The sequence below is a fragment of the Phragmites australis genome, chromosome 22, assembly GCF_958298935.1.
Source record: "Phragmites australis chromosome 22, lpPhrAust1.1, whole genome shotgun sequence".
NCBI classification, from domain to species: domain Eukaryota; kingdom Viridiplantae; phylum Streptophyta; class Magnoliopsida; order Poales; family Poaceae; genus Phragmites; species Phragmites australis.
The window spans coordinates 1,001,314-1,026,591 of record NC_084942.1 but is presented as its reverse complement, the minus strand read 5'-3'; the positions used below and the strand labels follow the sequence as shown (position 1 = coordinate 1,026,591).

The 25,278-nt window shown below is 43.6% G+C and overlaps 3 protein-coding genes and 1 pseudogene across 3 annotated transcripts; all 4 read left to right on the top strand.

Moving 5' to 3' along the window:
* The first annotated feature begins 7,850 nt into the window (after positions 1-7,850).
* Positions 7,851-9,175, top strand: LOC133905044 (protein LURP-one-related 8-like). The gene has a single exon (XM_062346740.1). It carries the CDS (start codon positions 8,077-8,079, stop codon positions 8,728-8,730), a length of 654 nt encoding a protein of 217 aa, XP_062202724.1. The 5' UTR covers positions 7,851-8,076; the 3' UTR covers positions 8,731-9,175.
* A 3,402-nt stretch (positions 9,176-12,577) lies between these two features.
* On the top strand, positions 12,578-15,485 carry LOC133905087 (uncharacterized). The gene is made up of 4 exons (XM_062346793.1): positions 12,578-13,513; positions 14,071-14,286; positions 14,374-14,465; positions 14,614-15,485. Exons 1-4 carry the CDS (start codon positions 12,869-12,871, stop codon positions 15,314-15,316), a joined length of 1,656 nt encoding a protein of 551 aa, XP_062202777.1. The 5' UTR covers positions 12,578-12,868; the 3' UTR covers positions 15,317-15,485.
* A 31-nt stretch (positions 15,486-15,516) lies between these two features.
* On the top strand, positions 15,517-22,453 carry LOC133905344 (cyclin-dependent kinase B1-1-like; annotated as a pseudogene).
* Positions 22,454-24,052: 1,599 nt separating this feature from the next.
* Positions 24,053-25,234, top strand: LOC133905543 (uncharacterized). Its single transcript, XM_062347362.1, has one exon. It carries the CDS (start codon positions 24,348-24,350, stop codon positions 25,002-25,004), a length of 657 nt encoding a protein of 218 aa, XP_062203346.1. The 5' UTR covers positions 24,053-24,347; the 3' UTR covers positions 25,005-25,234.
* The last annotated feature ends 44 nt before the right edge of the window (positions 25,235-25,278 follow it).

Below are 25,278 nucleotides of genomic sequence, written 5' to 3'. Positions count from 1 at the left end.
TCAGGGGGCGTCCCGTCATTGTCAAGCTCAAGTCTGGTGTCAACTACCGAGGTGATTGAAGATTCTTAGGAAATCTTGTGTGTTTCTAGTAAAACACTGATTTAGATTGACATTTGGTAATTGCATTTGTTTTACCAAGTCTATTCCCCTGCTAAATGTTGCCTCAGTGACTTGTTGAAGCATAAGTTTAAGAATTAAATGCCTCCTGCTTACTGATGCTGGTTGGGAAGAAAGTGAAGGGCTTCTTCAAACGCTATCCTGATGTACATACTGTATATAATGATGATCCTGAAAAGATATCAGAGTATCTGGCACCTCTGGGATTGCAGCGTGTAAGAGCAAATAGAATTCAGAGATTCTCAAAAGCTTATGTTGAAGAAGAATGGAAATATATTACTGAGCTTTGTGGTGTTGACCAGTGGGTGGGTTGGGTGCCCCTTTGAACTTGTCCATAGTACATGGGATATTCATAGAGTGTTGTTTCTTAACCCGCCGTGTTAGTAATTTGAAAGCTGCCTCTTACTCCAGGTATGCAGCTGAAGCTTACGCAATCTTCTATGCTGGAAAGGCAAAACAGGTGGTAAGTTAGTTGATTAGTGGAAGTATGTCTGCTTTGAGTACTAGGTTAGTTAGTACTAGGTTGAGGATAAATTTGTACATATACAAATTATAGTATTAGAGAGTTTAACTAAGACCTAAACTGAAACAAATGCTTGTTAGATATGATTATGTTATTTATTCCCTGAATATACAACTAATCCATATTGGAGCTTCTGAGAGGAAGACTTGAGAGAAGGAAATCGTGAAAAGAACTTGCCAGCTAATGTATGACTCATATTTGTATTGCTTTTTATATATTTTTTATTTTAAATTACTCATTATTGTTAACGATTATCAGTGACGGGTCTGGATCTAGATCAGCCACTGATATGTGTCATTTGTGATGGGTCTAGACTCGTCACTAATGAGTTTATATTAATAATATGTTTGGAGTGACGAGAATTTTATCCGTCACTAATAATAATTACTATCCATCGCTAACGTGGATTTATGAGGTAGTGCGAGATTGGGCAGCTCGTGTGGTTGCACTCTGGTCGGGGGACAGCTCCCGTGCACACTAATCTCTCACAAACTTTGTGTTTGTTTGGACCTGATATGCATGCATGTGCAGCTAAACTCTCGGGCATTGTAAATGTTATGATGAGTTAGCTTCGATGCATGCAGTTAGCAGTAGGCGCGCTGTCTTTCATCAAGAAGTGCGACTCATTCTGGGATAGATGCATGCATGCATGTACCGGGATGGAACCTTGAATAGATCGACCAAGCGTTGCAGTTCCAACACTTTGTGCTTGTACTCTAGCTAGTTCCGATCCTTTCCTGCAGTGCTGGGAAAATTAAAGAAGTCTGAGTGTCTGACTCTGACCGTGTTTCCGTGGAAGGAAACAATGCAAATGCAAGCCCGCTTCGCTTTGTGTCAACACGTGTATCGAACTAGCTAGCAGACATCGTAAATAATGTCAGCCCGTTCGGTATGTTGAAAGAATACGTTTTGATTCTAGTTCTCTCTAAAAATGTTTTTATAGAGAATTAAAATTACTTTGTACAGTTGTTTGACTAGTTAGATGGACTCTAATTTTCAAGGAGTATGATAGTTGTAAATGCGGAAAAGATGATTCAAAAACGGGAGAAATCACCTTTTATTTATTTCGCCTTCACTGTGTAAAAAAGAGAAATATTTTTCTTATTTTGAATTCAAATCACTTATCAAAAGTACCATTTGGTGGAGAGTTTCTCAATTTCCATGACGCCCAAAGGGCAGCAGAACTCACAATATTGACAACAACATTTTTTTTATCTCTAATCCAAAAAATTTGCAACATTAGCATATGACCCTCCCCCTCCCTATGTGCACACCCATCAACTCTGAAACAACTGACCACATTTGAACTGAGATTACACACTCAAAAAACAAACTGATGAACCGATTCTTGCTCAGAGCAAAACAAACAGGACATATCTTTAATAAATTGCCTTTTACTCACGTTATCTCTTGTCGGATTTTTGTTTTTGGATAACAGCCATAAAAAGAAATGAACTCTACGTCGAACATTAATCTTCCAGAATGTAGACAGACATTACTCCCCTGAAATTAACTATCTTATACAAAGATTGTGAATTATATTGACCTTTAGAGTCAAACTGCCATACCACAAACTATCTTCATCTAACGTATCAATAGTTTGAACTATTCGACACACTTCTAGCCACGTATTCATTAATATATCATTGACACATCTGCGAAAAGTACAGTTTAAGTTGACCCCATCCCATAACTCAGAACCAGTGGCATTTTTTTCATTCACAATAACATATAAGTCTCAAAACATAATTGCTAAACTAGCTAGATGTACCCAACCAGTTATCTTCCCAGAAATTTACATTTTTTCCCATTTCCTAGCAGCCATCTATATCCCATCTTGGTTGCCTTACCATCCCACAAGACCCCTTTCCAAAATTGTGATGCATTATCTAAAGGACATGAGAATATATTAGGTGCATAGGTTTTGTACTTGTGATCTATCACTTGTTTCCACATTTTATTCTTGTCTAGCTCATACCTTCTAATCCAAGAAGCTGGAAGACAAATGTTCAAATCTCTTAAATTTGGAATCCCCTCCCCCTAAGCCCTCATATTCCCTTCTCATACATATATCATCCCATTTAACAAATGATAAGCGACGTGGCCATCGACAGCGAGACATATATGGTGACTTCATCAATCTCCAAGCTTCGTATCTCTAGTCTTCAATAGACGTTGTCTAAGTGAGCGTGTATGATGATGTGAGTGTTCACATCTACATGTTGTATTGGGCTCCTAAAAAAATAGACAAACGATAAGAGTGATGACCATCATAGTAATTCTAGAAATCACTACTGCAAAAAGGTATAAGAGTGCCGGTTGAAAAATAGCTTCAGTGCCGATTTTTCAACCGGCACTCTTTACTCGGCACTGGGTCTGGAACCGGCACTGAAAGTTCTATTCAGTACCGGTTTATGCCTCCAACCGGTACTGAAAAAGGTTCCCAAACCAAAAAAAATAAACGAGCCACCTTGAAAGAGCGGGCTTGGCTACTGCTCCTACCGCCGCCACTGCCGTCTGGCCGCGCCCACTCCGCGCGCTCCACTGGCCGCTCCACCGCCGAGCTCCTCTGGCTGAGCCCTCTTCCCCATCCCTCACTTAACAAGCGTCGCAACCCATTTCCCCCAAAGAGAAAGCACAGACACAGAAGAACACGCATACATAACAAAACCAAATCCATCCATTATCCAACTCCAGTTCATATGCAGTATTTTGCATGCACACATACACAAAAATCAAAACAAAACCAAGCACGCAGACGATCCATCGGCGGATGTACTCGGTGGCCTCCCCCGACATGACATCCTCAACGTGCACCCGCCACGACGTCATAACACGCAGACGTGATGACTTGGTTGAACTGGGGCTCGACGCCGGAGCACGCGGCGTAGGCCTTGAGGTAGTCGACGAACTAGTGCTTGGTGGGGTACTCCGAGTAGTCATTCAAGATGGGCATCCCCGGGAGCTCGCAGAAGTGACGTGTCAAGTGGAGGAGGAGGAGCACGATGGGAGCTCGCAGATCTAGTTTGAGAGAGAGAGGGAGAGAGAGGGAGAGAGGAGAGGAGAGGATAGATTAGGCTTGTGGTGAGGAAGAGATAAGGATGCAGACGTGGGGACTGAGCGTCTGAGCTGGACGTGAGAGCAAAGAGATAAGGCTGGACATGGGGACTGAGCCGAGAAGCCAAAATTGTATTGGAGGCGAATTTCAGGTCCAGACACATTAGTGCCGGTTGAGGGCTCGACCCGGCACTGATGCGTACTGTCAGTACCGATTTGTGGCTAAAACCTGGCACTGAAGTATCAATATTAGTGCCGGGTTCCAGCCATGAACCGGTATTGATAGTACTTTTCAGTGCCGGTTCTTAGCGGCTCACTCATTTTTCACGCGCGGAAGATTAAAAACTGGCACGAATACATCTTCAGTCGCAGTTTTTACACAACCGATACTGATAGTTTGTTAGTTATGATATATTCTATAGTAACGAATAATGGGACACAATGGATGGCATCTACTGTGCATTTAGGGAATCTATCGAAAGACAAAGTACGTTGAAATACTAGCTAAACATGCTTTGATTAAAGTCATCAAGTATATTGGACATTGGAGTAGTACTCTGTACATGTCACGGTATCAGGTTTGCCGTCTCGCCCGCGTGTGCCCGCCCACCCAACTACCAAGCATGCAGGCAGGCCCATCTCTAGCGATTCCAATGCATCGAATCAGTTCAGACACAACACAAAATTCCCTGCATATACATATTGCTCCCTCCAGCCACGAAATGCAAAATATATAAAGTTTTTAAAAACAAATATAAATGTACTATTTTTAAAAGTTCGGTCGAAATATTAAAAAAAATATTGAAGGATAAAGTTTATACGTGTTAGAATGCACGCAATCCAAAATGATGTTTTTTTTTGTGACGGAAGGGAATAGATGTGCGTGGTTCAACTGCCCCAAACGAATATATAGCATCCGGCCAAATTAACGCATATGTCTCCAAAGGATGTCATATCTCCTTGAATAATTTTACTTATCTGAATCAAATTTCCAACTTGCGACATACGGCATACCTAGTAGATGCCGGCGGATCAGCGGATGGATTGATGGATGGATCCAGCATCTGTTCCATCATCTCCACCGTGCACCGTCGTCCAAACTAAAGCTAGCGCACCTTGGCCAAAATAATCGAGAATCAGTCTGCAAGTAGATCATATTGGATCCGTTCCCGTTCGTCGAGAAGAATTTTGCCTCTAATCGAACAGGTGACCAGCTTATTAAGGGATCAACTCGATCAATTATATCCATGCATATCCAGAGAAGGAAGTAAAGGATAAATTAAGACAGGATATTGCTTTGTCAAATATATTCGTAGTACAGGATAAGCTAAGACATGCATCCATGGATATCCAGAGAAGGAAGTAGCAGAATTTTGAGGTCACCACCAATCATGGAACAGGAAAATGACCAGCAATAATTGTAGGAAGTAGTATATAATACTATTTTTGTTTCTTTTATTATGTAACTGCAATGCATGCCCATGTCTTCGGTTCGTGGGCGTCACCTGTACCGTCGTATTTCGTCATCTAAAGTGCTTATATTTAGTGATTTTTTATAATATAGTGCTTATTATATATTCATGCTTCGCCCTGGGAGTTGCACAAAGTTTAAAGCACGAGTAGTAAACCTTAACCGAGACTAGCTACCTTTTTTCTAGCTTCCTTTCACTACAAGAGTTTCAATTTTTACTCACTGTTATTTACGAGTGGCCAACAGTTTTAAGTACTCTGTAGTATTATTTCTTGAGTAGCTGACGATTTTTCTGGTATAATTTTTCTCTTTCCTGATAATTTAACAAAACATAAATAATATAATTACCAACAAACTTATTCCCCACAATATTTGATACTTCATAAGAAAATTACAAACCGCGCGTTGAGCACTTGCAACTGAAAATGGTCGGGGGGAATCAATAATCTTGTAGTGTTTCTCATCATCCATATTGCCATTTGCAACTTCTATGCCTATTTCACTTAAGACAAGCATGTCATATATCCTGTTTGACCCAAGGTATGGCTAAACAATTGGTATACATGTGTGAGTGTGTGCGCGTGTACGTTATCCATGTAAAAAAAAGAACTGATATACATATAGAGGCTAATTTCAAGATAGGCCTTGGTGAGTGCATGATGGGTTGATCAAAGGACAAAAACAAACCAAGAAAAAGGAACAAATTTAAAAAGATAGAGATGGGATTAGAATGAAACTCCAACGCTCCAACGATGATGGTGATCAAGTAACAACAGTCAAAGAAAGGACGAGTCATCACAATCCAAGTACGCTTCGCCATTTCCATGCCTCGCTCCCTATACACGCATCACCAAGGACTCGAGAGAAAGCTCGAAGCAGCATCCATGATCCTTGGCCAAATTAAAGCAACAGGGGATTCTACGAGTGCTATATACCAAACAAAAGGGATCGAGTTGCCACCTTGAACACATTTTCTGTTCTTTTCTGGACTCTCCCTGCTGGCTACGTGCTTGACGTTTCATACTATTTATCGTAAGGGATATCAAATTCTCATGTTCAATGTGACAGTTTTAGTGGAGTATATGTATGAATATCACGATTTGTTATTTTAAACATTTTAACTAATATTTTATAAATAAACCTAGCCCGGTAATTTTCAAAATTTTAATCTTTTGGTCACGCCACGAGTCTTAGTGTAGCTGTAATACCTTGGTCTATTAGTGTTTCTGGTTTTGACCCATGTGACATAAGTGTTCGGGTGTGATGGTTTAGTACCATCTCGGTAGTTTAGATAGGTTAAGGTCAGACCGATCAGTTTATAAGTCTTCGTGCTTTAAATATAGTATATCCAGGTTAACTCTTTTACACGAAGCAATGATGAAAGTGTAAAAGATGTGCTATGCGTATTCATTTTGGAGGCGATGCGTTACAGATGGTATCCAAAGCTAACTCTCGTCGCACGAGTGCATACATGTCGACCCGTGGAGGGGATATGGCATGGCCATAGCACAAGGGAGATCATGTATTTGTATGCCATGTACACGGCAAGCTATCGAGGGCGTCAGCCTTGGAGGGTGAATGTAATACTCTGGCCCATTAGTATTTATGGTTACGACCCGTGTGGTCTAAGTATCTGGGTATGGTTGGTTTAGTATAATCTTGGTAATTTAGATAGATTATGACCAGTTTATAAGTCTTTGTGCTTCAAACATAGTATCTCTGCGTTAACTATTTTACATAAAGAAAGGACAGAAGTGTAAAAGAGGTGACATGCATATGCGGGCCTGCCTCACAAATTGGCTAGGTTATAAGCAAATTTTAGAGGCGAGACGTTACAGATGGTATCCAAAGTTAATTCTCGCTACACGAGTGCATACGTGTCGGCCCATGAAGGGAACATGGCATGGCCATGGCACCAAGGGGAGATCATGTAGTTATATGCCATGTACGCGGTAAGCTGCCGAGGGTGTCAGTCCTAAGAGAGGGAATATAATACCCCGATCTATTAGTGTTTTTGGTTTCAGTCCTTTTAAGTATTCTAGTGTGATAGGTTTAATACTATCTTAATAGTTTAGATAAGTTAGTATCAACTTATAATCATTTTATACGAAATAATAACTAAGTGTTACGGTAGTAGCCTAGCCATGAGCATGGGCCGTAGCGTGGCCACATCTTTGACAAAGGTGGCCAGTGGGCCTTGTCATGGTCAAAAGAGTCAAATTAATATTTAGTGGGCAAGAGTGTATTTTTAATCAGAAAAGTTTTTAAAATAAAAAAAAGAATTGTTATAAAAAAAATCGTTATGACCAAAAGGCTATGATCGAGCACAGTCAGATAGGACAGGACTATGTACACGGGTGATGCAGTTGGTGAGCCTGTTCTGTTGTGTGATGTTGAAGGCAGCAACTTTACTCGCAACATGTACTATTCCGTTATCACAATCTTTCAATTCTTTTTGCCGACCATTTGCCGACCGTCTCGATGTGCATTATCGTGAATAACTTTGAGAGGATGTTCAGTAGTGTGACGAAAGTGGATTAAGTCCCTCTTCTTCCACCCAGGAATTATATCCTGATTCGCGCCACAAAACCAGTAGTGCTCCATGCCATGCGGTGAGGATGAGGTCATTTCGCTCGCTCCTTGGTCAGGAGGAGGCGGGGTCTCCCGAGATCAGCACCACCCACATGCCATGAGATGGCGATGGCGATGGCGATGCGCGGCCGCGTCAGCTCATTTCTCGCCGCCCACGTACCCAGCTCCCCCCAGCCAATGCCAATCCATAGCGGTATAAATTCACCACGCCTCCCCCACAAACTCCTCCACCTCCGGTCCCAAGCTGCAAGAGCAACCGCAGCAATCACGCACAAGCCTTGCGGTAGGGAATCAAAGAAACAGAGGAGCAGGAAAGATGGCAAAGGTGCATCCCAACTCCGGCATGCCAGAGCCCGCCGCCACCACCAGTACTAGCAGAGCCGAGGAAGAACAGCCCACGGTGCTGACGGTGTGGCGCAAGTCGCTGCTCTTCAACTGCGACGGCTTCACCGTCTTCGACGCCAAGGGCAACCTCGCCTTCCGCGTCGACAGCTACGGTTCCGGAAGGCGCGCCGAGGTCGTGCTCATGGACGTCGCAGGCAAGGCGCTCCTCACCATCCGACGCAAGAAGCTGAGCCTGGCGGAGCACTGGGTCATCTACGACGGCGACGCCGCAGCAGCCGCCAAAGCCAAAGCCAAGCCGCTCCTCTCCGTCCGCCGCCGCGTCAGCCTCCGCGCGTCCAAGGCGCTGGCGCACGTCACTCCCCTGCAGGTGCAGGGCTCGAGCATCTCTTCCACCGAGGCGTACGTGGTGGAGGGATCCTACGGCCGGCGGGCCTGCGCGGTGCGCGACGCGCGCGGGGACGCGGTGGCCGAGGTGCGGCGGAAGGAGTCCGTTGGGGACGACGTGTTCCGGCTGGTTGCGGATCCCCGCCTTGGCGCGCCGTTGGCCATGGGCCTCGTCATCGCCCTCGACGAGATGTTCGGCGGCGGGGCGCACTCGTTGCTGCGCAGGACCTGGTCGGCGTAGTAACTACCAAGGCCGCTGACAAATCGATCGATCGGGCCTCGTATGTGTCCCAGCTTCAGCGTCAGCATAGTAGTATCAGATGGACAGCTCTCACCGTGTTGAGTCCATTGGCGGTACAAATAAGCGAGCCACTTCTTAACGGTAGAAAAAAAAATCAATTGGCTTTACCGAGAAATGACACCCACTAGCTAGTTTAGTTTTCCACCATATCCACCGTCAAAAAAGAAGACGATGAAGAGAAGAGTGTTGAACCAATTGTTCGTATCTGCTGGTTTCTTTTTTTCATTGTCTTGGTCGTCTTCTTCTCTCTTTTTTTTTTCATTGTCTTGGTCGTCTTCTCCCTCCTCCATCCGTATGAGTATGAAGTGGATGATAGGAGTCATTTTAGCTCATAGCTGGTTTGTACATGAAATTTTATCGAGTGATTAGAAATTAGAGTTTTTTTTTACAGCTGACAGTGATAGGAAACACACCAATAATTACAAATTCTTGTGCACCGTCTCTTATGTGTCAGTAGTCTCGTATGATTCAACAGAACATATCCTCTTGCCTAACTCTGTCACAGCACACTGTGCACACCTCTGCCCCCAACCAATAATCCACGTCCTAATTGCCTTTCAAGAAAGAGAAATAGCAATGAGGAATGCATGCAAATTGTTCAGAGCTCCAACCCTGAAGTCTGGCTATGCTAGCTAGCTAGGTTGTAATGTAAGTAGAATATGATGCTTATTTGCATCTATGTTTTTTTAAGATAATGAAAATATAACTCTCGGTCTCTGCAATGAGAAGATGGTAAAATGGTAAAGATATATGTAATCATTACACTGCCATTACCTAAAGAACATAAACAAACCGACTTTAGGAGAAAAGAAAAACAACAAAGAAAAAAAAAGATAAATCCTCCATCCTTCAGCTCGGAACGTGTGTGTGGTGGGGTGGGGGGATCATGCAAAATGTGTGATCTCCAACAACTATTAGCAAAATGTGCGGTCTCCAGCTACTAGCTGCTTCTGCTTAGCAAGGAATTCTGAGTTTGTGACCTTTTCTTGAATTGGCAGAGCTCGTGCCGTCGGTTCGAAAAAAAGGAATTCTGAATTTGATTGCTTTTTTTGAATTCTTGTGACCTTTTCTGTAATTCTTGTGCCAGAATTTCTCTGCTCATGAATTCATCCAGATTGTCATTTTCAGGCGCCACTGTTCTTGCGACCTCTGGTGCACTTTTTCTAGCCGAAATTGAGCAGCTTTTTGAGGAGATTTTGTTTACTTTTGCTGGCTCACATTTTCAGAAGCACGTTCCCGTCAACTTGGATGGAGTTGATGCAAGGTCACCTACGTTCAGAAAGGTGCACAACACGCGATACGAATTCGATTCACGTTCCGGAAAAAGGACATGTGGGAAGCAATTCCGATGTGCCAAACAAAGCGACGCCCTGATAACCATTTGTTTGAATGCCAATGGGTTTTCAGAAATAATTCTCTCTGCGTCCTTGTTCTACGTCCTAGTAACAATTCACTCGCACAACGGAAGTTCAGAAACCGACTTGTTCATCCTAGTCTCCTAGTCCTGTCCTGTTTATCCAGTAGTACCAACTACAATACTCCATAGGAACCCCATTCCAACAAAAAAAAGGGTTGTGTTGCCAAAAGTCTTGGAATGCATCCGTCAGGGAATCATCATAACTTGACTAGTTGCGAGTGAGAGACACATAGTTATTACAGCGGTACGGTGAGACACAGATAACTTATCATATTTATATCGCTTTTGGTACGCAACATGACAACACCATACACATATTATAGTACAGGATATTGTAAACACAGGACATGATTAAAATGAATCCAGGTTGATGACATAGGACGATGACCCATTTATATAAAAATATATTATAATAGCGAGATGATATATGTATTATCCAGTAAGACTTATATAATTATACTAGAGTAATCCTAATTAGAACATATATATCAAATGAGAAAAAAATTGATAGGCCATTATTATACATCAAGCTCATCAACCCATTAGCCAAATAAAAGCCCCAAAAGCCCACTAAACCAATCCATTACCTCTTGTTCTTGGCCCAACAACACAATTTTCCCCTCCCACAACTCTTTCCGTGCCTCCATCCTCCCTTCCCCCTCCTCTCTAGGTGGCATCCCAAGGCCGGCTTGGTGGCGTGACACATAGGGACGGTGGTCTACTTGGTGGTAGGCCACGCAAGAATGGCGGCCAGTTCGGTGGCGAGCGATCGTCTTGGCACGAAGATAGGGAGGTGGATCAGCTCGAAGGTGAATAGAGATGACGAGATGGGTCCGGGAGTGGTGAAGGCGGCGGCGAGCAACCATCTTGCCACGGAGACATGAAGGTGGACCAGCTCAGAGGCAGACGTAGAGGCCAACATGGATCCGGGAGCGATGAAGGTGGTGACGGTGCACCAACTCGAATGGCTCCCACAACACTTCCAAGTTGTGGCATTGTTGTGGCAAGGAGCAATCCAACGTCACTATGATATATCGACGCTATGGCAACGCCCTAATAACTAGGATAGGATAAGAGTATGAGTATTATGGTCTGTTTAGAATGCAAGATCCTCAAAACATAGAGGAATACCTAAAACACATTATTAGAATGTCTTAGCTCCTTGGACCCCATGGAATTGAAAAACTGCAGAAATTGCCGTTTCAATGAAAAACACATAAATCAGATGATGTTAGAAATCGTCCGACCCTGGAACGGTGAATGCAGTTGCAGGCCATGAGGACGAGTTCCTTGAGCCTTTCACCAGCCCATATGTTACATTAAGGGTGCGTTTGGCTGTGTGAATCCAGACCGATTCTTCTCTGAAACGGTCTACTAGAGAGCCAAATGCTGAAATTCGAAATGATTCTAGTTGAAACGCTTCTCCCAAACGGTTGGAATAGGCGAAATGTCTGGGAGGCCGTTTCTGCCCCAGACTGCCCTTCAGTTCGCGGCTAACAAGATGCATAAAAAAAATCATATTTTCAATCTCTTTTTCCTATAGGTTTAGACCTTCTTAAAATTTCCAAAAAAAATCTACTAATTTTTATATAGGTTCTATAATCCATAAGTAACCCATTTTAACTTGTTGCACTTAAAAAGCTTGAACAGTATTCAAATTAAAATTCATTGAATTTAACTGTGTTTTGCACATTCCATGAATTTTATATATTTAAAATGATTCCTAAATATTAGGAAAATTCATCAATATTCATCTTAATTAACGAATTAATTTTTAAAATTATCTCCAGCTCTAAGTTATATAGTGAAATTTAAAGTTTCTTCACATGGCCTCACTTTCCATAAATTTGATCGATTCAAATTAAATTTAAATGCATTCAACAATTGATAAAAAATGATCAATGATGCTCATGATGTATATGTATGTAAATTGTTGTTATTGCAACACCCCCCCCCCACCAATAGCATATCAACAAAGGACAAAATGATCAATTACACCACCACCATTTTTTCAAAAAACTGAATTCAGATAGCTTGCTAAATGATTTTCAAAGATAATTTTAACTCACCAGAGAAATATTTTCAGAGATAATCTGAAATCGAAATATTTTTAGAAAAATCTGGACTACCACGGTACCACCCATCGCACCCTAACTCCTCTCTTCTGCCTGACCCCACATGTCATGTGCAATACACCGTTGCAGCGATACGCGGGCTTTTGAAATTTGAAACCTTCCTTCCACCAACGTTTCTCTCTCTCTCTCCCCCCTCACGAGCACCGCTCCCCGGTCCTCCAGGTCACCGCCGTCGTCCCCGCACTCACCGCCTCCACCTCCGACTCCCTCCTCGTCCCCGCCAACGGCTTCCTCCTCAACCTCTCCGACGGCCTCCACTCCATCTACGTCCAGCTCCCGCCCGCCGACGCCGACGCATTCCTCTCCGCGCGCCCGCACCTCGTTGGACACCTCGTACACCTCGAGTCCTCGACCGCCTCCGCTTCGCCCGCCCGTCCCCCGCTCCATCGGACACCGCCTGGTGCCATCCTCTCGCGTTGTCCCCTGCGTCGGCAACGCCGACCCTCTCGTCGCCCGCCCCGCCGCGTGCTCCCGGGGCTACGTCATCCAGCCCGCCGCCTCACCCTCCGACGCCGCACCGCCGCTCATGCCATCCGGTTCAAATATCCATGACAATGATGCCGTCAAAAGGACGGTACGTGGGCCCAAGAACGTCGTCTCCGAGGCCGCGCCACTGCCGGCCGGCTCAGCCGTCAAGCGGCGGTTTTCGTCCCCAGCGCCATCCAAGCAGCCAAATCCGTTGCCTTCCGTGAAAGGCGCCTCACGGGCATCCTCGCCCTCGGTGAAGGGCGCCTCCCGAGCGTCCTCGCCCGCGGTAAGGGGCACACCCAGGGCGACGTCGCCGGCGGCGTCCAAGTGCGTGGTGCCCAGCCTTGTTGCGGCCAAGGAGGAGAACCGCAGGGCGGCCAGGGAGCCGGCGATTGTCGTCCCATCAAGGTATCGGCAACCTTCACCGGCTGGAGGGAGAAGGGGAGTGGCGTCTCCGGTGATTGGTGGGAGGCGAGCATCCCTGTCCCCTAGTTCGCGGCGGCTTTCCGGGGAAGGGAGCAGCAAGAAGAAAGTTGGGCTTTTGGTTGCTGGGATCTCCAAGATGCCCGATTTGGGAAATGGATCGGCCATGAAACCAGGGAGGAAGAGCTGGGACGATCCGACAATGGCCCTTGCGGCGGCGGCGGGTTCGGTGATGAAGTTCAGGGCCAAGGTAGACAAGGATACTATTCTGAGGACCCAGGTAAGGATCCTGTTACATTATGTTTCAATTGGAACATACAACATTGTGCTTGCTAGCCTTATTGCTACTAATGCTACTAATAGTACCAGTGTCATTTTTTTAAGATAATTATACGGAGGACTACTCTGCCGGAGAATTCAAGGAACACAATTTTATTATTAAATGCCCTGTCACTAGAATAGTAGTAAAAAATTTGATTTTTGGAATTTAGTTAAGACCATCTTAGATTGAAACTGAGGTCGAACTCGAAGGTATATAGTAGACATTTGGCCATGCTATATTGCTATGCAAATCAAAGATCTTGCAAGGCACACTCAAATGAGACTAGAAATGGATAATTTCCTAATGCATACAAGGGGAAATCCAAAGTATGACTTGACCATGAACTACTTGATTCATAGGATCATAGCGCTGGTCAGAATTTGGCTATGCAAATCGAAGGTCTGGCTTAGTGCATTTAGATGGGATCAGAAATGGATAGTTGAAAAAAACATAAAATTGAAAAATCTGAAGTTTGTATATTCAGTAAACATTTTTATCTGCTTCTGTAAATTCAGGAAGCAATGTCAAGGCGACTAAGTGACGCTACAACAGAACAATCCAGTAATGATGATTCCTCTGTTGATGAGAGGCCAAAGCCTCGCAAGAAGATAGACTCTACCTCAGTAAAGACGAAAGCCATAGCTCCAAAAATTATACTTCATGATCCTAAATGGACTGATGGCAGCATTCCATTGGATGCACTTTCTGATAAACTCTCCAAGATCGGAAAGGTAAGCACTCTCAATTTCTGGGCCAACAATCTCCATTCATTGATCTTGACTTGAGTATCTAACACCATTTCATGACTGAATTTACAGGAAGCTATTGAACGGAGAGATGCAGCAGCAACTGCTGCAGCTAGCGCCCTGCAAGAGGCAATGATCACTGAATCAGTTGTCAGGAATCTAAGGTAAATTAGAGCCATCTTTTTCATTCAGCCGAAATTGAAGTAGTAATATCGTGTTTATTTCATTCAGCAGAAATTGATGTCGTAATATCGTATTTATTTCATTCAGCAGAAATTGATGTAGTGATATCGTGTTTATTGCTGTCTATAGCAAGTTCTCTAACATTTGCTCATCGTCAAAGACCTCCAATCCACTCCCTACAATCGATCTTTTCCTTGCTGTCTATGAAGATACTCTCAAGTGGAAGACCATTGCTGAGTCTGTAGTGACCAATGGAGCAGATGAGGCATTTTTAGAGAAATCAAGTACTCATTGGGTTGAAACTGCATTAGCCACTGATCTTGAAGTCCTCAAGTTACTGAACTGTGCTACTGAATCCATCTCTCGAATGAAGAACACCAATAAGCCCAAGACTTCTTCAATGGAACCACCTAGAACAAGCCTGTCCAAGAAGCAACCACTAGGAGCTTCTGCAAAGGGCCAGTCCAAAGTCTCACCATGCCCTACAGTGAGCTGCACATGGAGTAACACTGAGGGCTTGAACGAGACAGTAGGGCTTGCTAAGACCTTGTGGTGTGAGATGCATATGTGGTTTCTGAATTTTGTGGATGAGGCACTGGATGTGGGCTTCCACTTATTTGAAGATCAGAATGTTGCGAGTAGGGGAAAGCACATAACGATGGTTCTGTCACAGTTTAAGAAGATCAGTGACTGGTTAGATCGAGTTGGGAAGATTGCAGAGGAGACAACCAAGGAGAAGCTTGAGTGCCTGAAGCGCAAGATTTATGGATTTGTCATTAGCCACATGGGGTCTGCGTTCGAGAGCTCAGTTTCAATTTCATCAAGAAGTTGAAGAATACTTAATGCTTCATGCTCTGAAGCTTGCTTATATTATCATTTTATTTTTATTTTTTTTCAAGAAGATTAAGGTTGCGCAATTCAACAGTCAAGAGGTGTGAATTCAACAACTGGTGTAGTTTTTTTGTTCTTTCCAATTTATGACTTTATTTTCGCGCTGTGAATAGGACCTTGGTTTGCGCTTAAGATCTTCCAATGCCTTGTGTTTTTGTCAGTTATGAGGATCATCAGGCGATCATTGTTGATTGTTTCATGGTTCAGTTTGCATTTTGTTATGACTGCATGGCCACTGGCCAGTGAGTAGTGACTGTGGTAAGATTGTGTCCTTGCAAATCGTAAGGCACAGGTAATGTTCAGCGACATAATTCTGGTACCTACTGCCGAAACTATCTTTTTCTTGTTGAAACCCCCAAAGTTCTATTTCAGTACGTCTTCTCAAATGTATGATTTTGTAAAACTTCTCGAATGATGCGGTAATATTCCTTCGGTTCAAAATATTTGTATTTTTAGTGTTGTACATATAAATCTGAGAAGAAATTAGCACTTTATTTCTTTTAGGAGTACATAGTTTACACTTATTAATTGCATATCTATCTTTTTGACAGCACTACTAATAGGTGATCAATAGGCGCATTTTGTGAAAATCGTCACCTCAAAATCAAAAACAACTCCCTAAAACCTGTATCTATTTGAATTGGAACGAGTACTGGTAGATCGCTTCGCCTTTCATCAATCGTAGAGTTGAGTAGTAATGAAATACTCCCTCCGATTGTAAATGTAGGTCGTTTTAGACTTGTGCATAAGGATTAAGAAAGTAAATTAAATAATCTTATTGCCCTTTATTTATTCTGCATTGGAAAAGATAACTCATTCATTTGTGAGAGTGGTAGCATTTATTAAATAAAGGTAAGACGGGAATAAAAGAGAAAAAAATATATAGAAGTTCGAGAATGACTTATATTTAGAGAATTGTTGAGGAGGATAAAACGACCTACATTTATAACCAGAGGGAGTACTAAAACTACAGTTGCATAACCATATCATTTGCGCTACATGCTTAATGGAAAATTCAGTGTTCAGTAATGCAGTTTGGAGTACGTAAATGTTCTTGTTTGGATGAGAGAACATATCCTCTACTCGCACCCCTTTGTGCGCTCCCGTGCTCCAACTTTTTAAAAAATGGTGAAAAAGTGATTCAACTATTTAAAAAGCACATGAAGGGATATTTAAAAAGCACAAGAAGTGCACCGGATATGTTCTCGTTAGAATCAAATGAAATTTGAAGCATTCTCTTTAGAGATGGGCGTGGAGCACCAATAGATATTCATAGATCCATTTTAGTACAATTTAATTAACTAATTTGTCATTTTGATCTAGTCAAAATAACTAGTTAGTTAGTTGAGTTGAACTAAATTGGATCCACGGATCGCTCTACGTTCATCCCTAATTTGACGGAAGAGTGGGTGATCTGGGGGCACGACCACGTGAGCGAGGACCACGCGGTAGATTGGCGGGCTCGAGCGTGGGCACAGTGCAAGAACGGGCACCCGTCGGCATGACCACGTGCGCGTCGAGCGACGGAAGAGCGGGCGCAGGCACGAGCCTGCCAACAGCGCGACATGTCACGAGTGACGTGGCAGATGTGCGTCTGACGGACCGAGCCAGCCATGAAGGAACGTGTGGCCGACAAGCAGGGCCTTCCGACGGGAGAAACGCACGCACGGAGGAGGATCAATAGGATCGATCGCGAGAACCTAGTTATAGGTTGTGCAGCCCCCAACGGAGATCATGGAGATTAATCTCCCTGTGGGTGGTGCGGTGGAAGCAAAAGCGGTGGGTTTAGGGTTAGGACTAAAACCTAAATTGATACCATATAGGAAGAATAGATTGTGTGGAATGTTGATTGTATTGCATTAAATCTTGAGGGCAGAATATATAGAGTACACATAGCTTAGATATTAAGCAACCTTATAGATAAGATGAAATCTAATACTATCTTAACATAACAACTGGATCCTTATGTATCATATACCATATACTCTTGTTAGAAGCTTAGCCTATTATATTTGTATAATTTCAAATAAATCTCAAAGGCCAAACCATGTGAGGAAGGTGTGTTTTTTTAATTCCACCTTGCTAATAGATATGGATGAAGACCAACTTAAAAGAATTTCTCTCCTCCACTCACTTAGCATATGTAGATGAGAGGACTAGAAGAACACACGCGCGCGCTCGCTCGCCGGGTCGGGGCAGGTCGTGGTTGGGGCAGGGTGCGGGCGCACGACACCTACATGAATGGTCCGTCGAAATCAGGTCTAGTTGCTTGCGCAAGTTTGGTTTCCTTTTGCGGTTTTATTCCTTTTTGCTGTGTGGGTAAACGGATAAATATATGGAAATCGTGTCGGTCAAGACTCCGATCGCGGCGACATAATCGACTCCGATCGTGGTGCGTCTCAACCGCGTGACTCTCCCTCTATATATATCTGCCAACCGCCGCACAAAGGAGAGATGCAAGTTGCATATTCACAATTAGGGTTTTGTCAATTTCTCACTGTTGCGCCGTCTCACGTACACTACTCCATCCCACTGCACCAGCGTGCATCGACGAACGGGAGAGCAGGTCTTTGGAACCTGTCGCTCTTAGGATCCTACATTGGGAGAGGGCGAATAAGTTTTTTGGGAAGCGCTCGTCATGACTGCTCACGATCTGCTTCCTCTACATCATTGTGTGATACTTCGTCTGTATTGCCACCGTCATCGACATCTGCTACATCGAGATCAACTTTGACTACTTCATCTTCATCATCGCCTACTGCATCGACATCACGAGGGCTTCTGCATCTCATGTCGTCATTGGGTAGGTACGTACACTACAATCCTACTCGAGTATTTAATCGAGTGAACTAGTTGATACACTACTCTAGTATGTTAGTCGATACGTTTCTCGAGTGAGCTAGTCAAGATCCTTTTCGAGTATCTAGTCAAGGCTGATTGGGGACGAGGAGGACATCCCGCCCACCACGCTCCGCGAGATCTCCCTCCTCTCCCACTCCCTCTACGTCGTCCGCCTCCTCGCCGTCGAGCAGGCCACCAAGAACCAAGAACGGCAAGCCCATCCTCTACCTCGTCTTCGAGTTCCCCAACACCAACCTTATGAAGTTCCTTGACATCTACCACAGGGGGCCCAACGCAAGGCCGCTCCCCACACACCTCGTCAAGGTAGTACTACTCATGACCCATGCTGATTTACTTCTTCTTCATTTGGTACTATTCACTGATCAGTTCGACTCTATCAACTATAAAAATGATGCCTTGCCTGGTTCTCCGATCGATCTGAGCAATTGAGCACATCGTGACCAGAACAAACTAGCATGTGCGTTACGAAATGGCATTTTTAATTCTGAGAAAGGTACAATACTAATTAGGCTGAAAAAAGGACAACATTGAGCCATGTAGATGTTATCGACCAAATGTAAAATCAAATCACTGAATGATGCATTGCTGATATGATGTCTGTAAGTTGTACAAATTCTGCACTGACAGGAAGTACAGTAAACTCTTGCATATGCTGAAGACTAATAGTTGGGAGTCTGAAAAGTGACATTATGCTTGGAACCCAGCATCTACAGCAATTGCTGATGATGTTTTGCATTTTACATGCACATGTGCACATATTTGGGGTCTCCAGCAGATGCAAAATTGAGTTTAGATTGTTTGGTGCTTCCAATCAAATCCTTCTCCACACCTTAATCTCATACTTGGGGTCTCCAGCAGATGCAAGATTGAGTTTAGTTTGTTTGGTCCTTCCAAGCAAATCCTTCTCCACACCTTAATTTCAAGGATGAAATACACAATTGCGTTTTTGTGCTCATTGCAGATGAACATTGTGCATATTTGAATAACAGCCTTTTGCCCTATCACTGTTGCTTTCATGGAAACATTTGTACTATGTTTATGCACAAATGACGTTTATGCTCTAGCATGAATAATAAGGATTTAAGTCATGATTAGAAAATTGTGACATTGACAAGTGACAACTGACCATACATATAAATGTCTCACAAGTATGTCTACAAATTTAGTATTTAATGTGGGCACAAAGTTTTTGAATGGAGGCAATGTGAAAGTAAACATCTTGGGTATTATCCTATCTTCCTGGTAACCTAGAACTGTATATCTATTTTTGGATGACGGGAATACTTGAATTACATTTGAGGTTCTTTTTTTATGAGTTGTCCACATGTAAAGTATACAAACTGAATTATCTCGAGCACCACTTCTGAAAAGTGGACAAAATTAGAACAACAACAACAAAGCCTTTGTTCCGAACCAGTTGGGGTAGGCTAGAGATGAAACCCACAAGATCCAACTAAAAAGGTGAAACAAAATATTTAGGATAACTCAGGAAAAAATCATAAGCACTAAATGAAATAGAAAGCAAGACGGAATATGTTACTAAGAAATTGGAACCCTTGTGCGTTCTCAACTATAGATGATAAGACGATCTATGTTTAAGATTTCCACTTTTATGGCAAGGAAGATGGATTTTGGAAGCAATTATTTTGTGTTGCTCATTGGTACTTGAGAAGGCCCAGATTGCTCTTCTGAATTGGTAATTCCGTACTTGCAATTATAGAAATAGTTTTCCTAGGCCACTTGAATACATCATCGCTGGATCTTGATAGCATTCAGCTCAACCTTCATTTTCGTGACTGCTTGTTTATGTTTATAATCTGTAGTAAATTGATGATCATCAGATAGCAAATACTCTCATTTTGATTGGTTAATTTTGGACTAATGTACTTTCTTCCATAATTTCTTGTATCAGTTATGCAAAGGAGTTGCACACTGCCATGCCCATGGTGTCCTTCACCGGTTGGATTTTTTTTCCTCTGATTTAGGTTGTTGGACTTGATGAATACAAAATTGCATTTGCCACTAATGTGATTCGTGCTTATTCCTGCTCGATTTAATAGGGATCTAAAGCCACAAAATCTGCTGGTTGACAAAGAGAAGGGGATATTGAAAATTGCAGATCTTGGGCTGGGTAGAGCTTTTACCGTGCCAATGAAAAGCTACACCCATGGATAGACAGATACAATGTTTAACACTGAAATGCAATTTTTTAGCAAGATCTATTAAGCTCCTTGCTTGGGACAAAGGCTTTGTTGTTGTTGTTGTTGATCTATTAAGCTCCTTCATATTCTCTGTTTGTGCAGAACTTCATGTAACACTTTGGTATAGAGCTCCTGAAGTTCTGCTTGGAACTACACATTACTCAACTGGTGTTGATATGTGGTCTGTTGGATGTATCTTTGGTACGCCTGGTTTCCTCTTGAGTTCTGTTGATACGTACCGTGTCCTGCACTGAAAACAAGATGTAATATGTTTACCAAACAAAAAACTTTTTGGGTTAGGGTTTAGGGTAACCTGGCAAACTTTTTGTCCCACTCTTCTTAAATTAGAAGATGTACTTAAAGTATTTTGCACTTCTGATTGAAGTTTTTTCCCCATTGTGATGTTCATGACTTTTTAATGCAGCTGAAATGGTCAGAAGACAAGCTCTTTTTCCTGGTGACTCTGAGTTGCAACAGTTGCTTCACATTTTCAGGTTTTTTTTCCTCATGATTTCAAATGTGGTTACTATAATATATGTACTACCTTGCTTAGTTACTACGAATTAGGATAGCGTATTAGTAATATGTTAATCGTGAAAGTTATCTGTTGCCTTATCCAGTTGAAGAAATATTCTGGCAATTAGCTTTTGAGGACTTTTACAGTACACCTAAATGAGTGTATACCGTCTATTTTTTTTCATCCGGTGGCTTAGATTGGCCCAATGATACTCTATCGCTCATCAGTATCATGGGTATCATTAAAGAGTATCATGGGTATCATAAGGGTAAAATTGGAAAAAAAAAACTATGATAAACTTGTAAATTATATGTTTAATTAGGGAAGATCAAAATGTTAGTTTATTCTTCGGATAAGCTTTCACTTATTCTGTTCATTTCATTTATTAGGGTTTCCACTCTCTGTCGGTCAGTCGATGATGGATGGCGAAGGTCCGAAGTCCGATCAGTCAATGACGTAATTACCCCTAAGGGTATCAAGATAATTACAATAATACCTACTAAAATGAACGGTTGGATCACAACAATGATACTCTCCATCATCTAGTATCATGGTGTACTGTAAAGGTTCTCTAGCTTTTTGTTTCAGACGTTGTTGTATTTCATGATTTCTTGCTTGGCATAATCTAAATGCCTTTTTAAATCTTCATGATAATTTTATTTGCCTAGTCTTTGTTAAACTTTTCTACGTTAGACACCATTCCAATGATAGTTTCAAGGAATTGCTAGTGGTGCAGACATCTTACATTTTATCTCGGTCTTGGTTTCTTCTATCAATTTCTATTGTACTATGGATTGACCAAAATCTGCCTCTGGAAAAAGGTTGCTGGGAACTCCTACTGAGGAGCAATGGCCTGGATTGGCTGCTTTGAGGGACTGGCATGAGTTTCCACAGTGGAAGCCCCAGAGTTTGGCCCGTTTTGTCCCAACGCTCGAACCTGAAGGCATTGACCTACTATCAGTAAGTTCAAAGGCTGATTAAACATGCTATTTTACTGTGTTCTTTTTTTTTTCTTTTGCGAGGAATTTTACTGTGTTCTGTGTACTTGAAAAGTATTGACCCGCCAACTTAAGAGATGCTGCTCCATAATCAGCTCACCGAAATTTGTCTTTTAAGTTTTAACTTCTTAAATCTCAGTTTTTCATATTTGAAAGGAGTCTGTGGCTCTGTGCATAGTTTCTTTTTGTGCCTTACACATTTATGTTACTTGATTGATTCTGGAGTGTATGTAACATGCTTCGTTTCAGTTTGTTCATTTGAATGTCATGACAACATCGACTAACTAGTCGAATCAATATCTGGTTACACCCTTTGATCTCAGCTGATGGTCTGTGGTTCATCTGTTCCAGAAAATGCTTCAATTTGATCCGTCAAACAGGATATCAGCAAAAGCTGCGATGGAGCATCCCTATTTCGACAGCCTTGACAAGTCCCAGTTCTAGTCCTTGTACTCTACGAATGAGTCTTCTGATGGAGCTATGGAAATTTTCACTTGCCATCTGGGTCAATACTTATTACCAACGGTTTGTTAGTGATTGTAAAATTGGCGTGCCTGTCTTCTCATGTTAGGGCCATATGTGTGTTTATGGAGAGTAAGTATTGCTGCAAATCACTGAACAAAACTATGTAGCACCTTTTTTTGGTAACAGCTTGTCTTGTGAACATATCATGTAGTATAACAGAAGTTATACGTTTGAGATTCTGCCTTTTATCCTAGATGTATTTGTTAATCGTTGAAAGAGTTGTATGGAGTGTAGAGAAAGCAAACTTGTAGCTTAGAATGATGGATTGGTAATTATTTGTAGCTATCGTGTGTTGTTCTGGTGGATGCTGGAAGAGGCACTTGTTAAGAAGACAAGAGAGCGAGTGGACCGGAATGGAGGAGCCGTCCACTTGGATATGGACGAGCGTGGAAACATGACACCAGAATACGAGTAAGCAGTAGTGTTGGATGGTGACGTCCAACAGACAGCAAGGAAGAAAAGTGTGCTCAACTGCGGATGGATTCCGACAGGGACGCTTTGCCGCCTGGAATTGATCCCCTTTGGACCAGCGAGGCTGCACCGCATCGTGTTACATGAGTACCGGTTTGAGTTGTGATGCATGTTTATCAAAATTTAGTTGTTTTTAGCGGATTATCAAGATTTAGTTTGAGTAAAAAAACTTGAGTAGACAGCTAACCACCATGCCGTTGGTAACTGCCATGACAGGAGTTGCATCAAGTAACTGAGTAACAGGACGCATAGATAGTATTATGAGATGCGTGGGAGAGTGGTCAACATAGGGAGATGGTGTCCGTTAAGAGTTTAATCGCGGCATATCTGAATCATATGATTTTATCTCTATATATCTACTTGTTGTTACCACAAGGCATACAATAGTTAGGATTTTTATCTCTCCCTCAGTGTTGTGCCACCATAGGTAGATGATTCCTGTTACACCTGTGCTCATCAACTATTGGGAGAAGAGGGTTTTGAAACTCATCGTGCTTAAGATCCTGCATTAGAAGAGGATGAATAAGTTTTTAAAAAGTATTTGTCGTGACTGCTCACAATCTAGTTCCTCTATATTTGTCTTTGTCATCGTTTGCTACACTATCGTCGCAAGAGCATGTACACCTCTTGTTGCTGATTGTTACGTTCACTGTGATCAAATATCTTATTTTCTCACGTCGCCATGCTTATTATTCTATTAATTCTGTCATATGGTATATTAAAGATATATATATAGCATAGTTATATATACTACTGTTATATGATTATGCTAATTTTTTAAGTTCATGACGATGATTTTATCTACTAATTAAATTAAACCTAAGTGTGGTATTTTGTCTGATAGATTCAAGTGGTAACTAATATTAATATGTTGGTATGTTGGTTTCCATTCCAACAAGACGCTAGAGGCAGCAGCTGTCATTCTAGGTGGCTCCGGAGGAGGGACGCGGAACCTCCGACTTACTGCATAGGTATTGTCCTATGTGTCAGTGGGCGTACAGGAAGCTAAGTTGGGGGATCCACGTGTCCGGGGGAGCAGAGAAGAGAAGAGGAACAAAAGTGAAACGCAACTGCATCGGCAGTTTGGCATGGCCGGTGGCGCCGCGCCGGATGGTCCAACATCCCTCTCTCCAGTCTCCATGCATCCCTCCTTTGGGCCGTGGCCGTCAACCAAGGCAGGCGCCTGTGCCTGCAATCAAACAATCAATGAGGCCCGCCCGCCCCCAACCTCCCCTCTCCCTCCCTCCGCTCCGCCGCATTAACTTCCTTCCCCTCCCCTCCCGATTTCATTTCCTTCGCACCGCACGCTTCGTCTCTCGTAGCATAGCACAGCACAGCACAGCGTCCACCCAAACCTGAAGCCCACGCACGCCCCGCGCCCCGAATCAATCAACCGCAATGGCCTCCTCCACCCACGGCAACGGCAGCGGCCTCCCCACCCACACCGCCGCCTCCAAGCCCCCACCAACGCGCAACCCCCGCAACCGCTGCCTCTGCGTGTGCCTCCTCGTCACCCTGGCCGTCCTGCTCGCCCTCGCCGTCACCCTGCTCGTCCTCTTCCTCACCGTCCTCCGCGTGCGCGACCCCACCACGCGCCTCGTCTCCACCCGCCTCGCCGGCGTCGCCCCGCGCCTCACCTTCCCCGCCTTCTCCCTCCAGCTCAACATCACCCTGCTCCTCACCGTCGCCGTGCACAACCCCAACCCGGCCTCCTTCTCCTACCCCTCCGGGGGCCACACCGACCTCACCTACCGCGGTTCCAAGGTGGGCGAGGCGGAGATCGACCCGGGCCGCATCCCCAGCAAGGGCGACGGGGAGGTGCGGCTGGCGCTGACGGTGCAGGCGGACCGGCTGGCGGCCGACGTGTCGCAGCTGGTGGCGGACGTGGAGAGCGGGTCCTTGCCCATGGAGGCCAGCACCAGGATCCCCGGGAGGGTCACCATCTTCGGCCTCTTCAAGCGCCACGCGGTGGCCTACTCCGACTGCAGCTTCGTCTTCGGCGTGGCGGAGATGGCGGTGCGCAGCCAGGAGTGCCACGACCGCACCAAGCTCTGATCGTCTGCAGCCGGTCGTCGTTGATTGCCTCGCCCTTGCCGCATCTCTTGTTCTCTTGGTTACGCAAGCTTGTTTGGTGGCAGCCGTGAGCCGTCGGCATTCTTCTTCCTTTGATGCGTTACAGATTCTTCCTTACTGGCTGTATGATGATCATGTACATAAACAGGATGGATGGATGGATTCATGGATGATATGCAGGTTGCTCCTCTTCTCTTGTAGAGCAAACACAAGTTATCTGTCTCTCTACTCGTGTAAGCAGCAAACAAGAGTCATG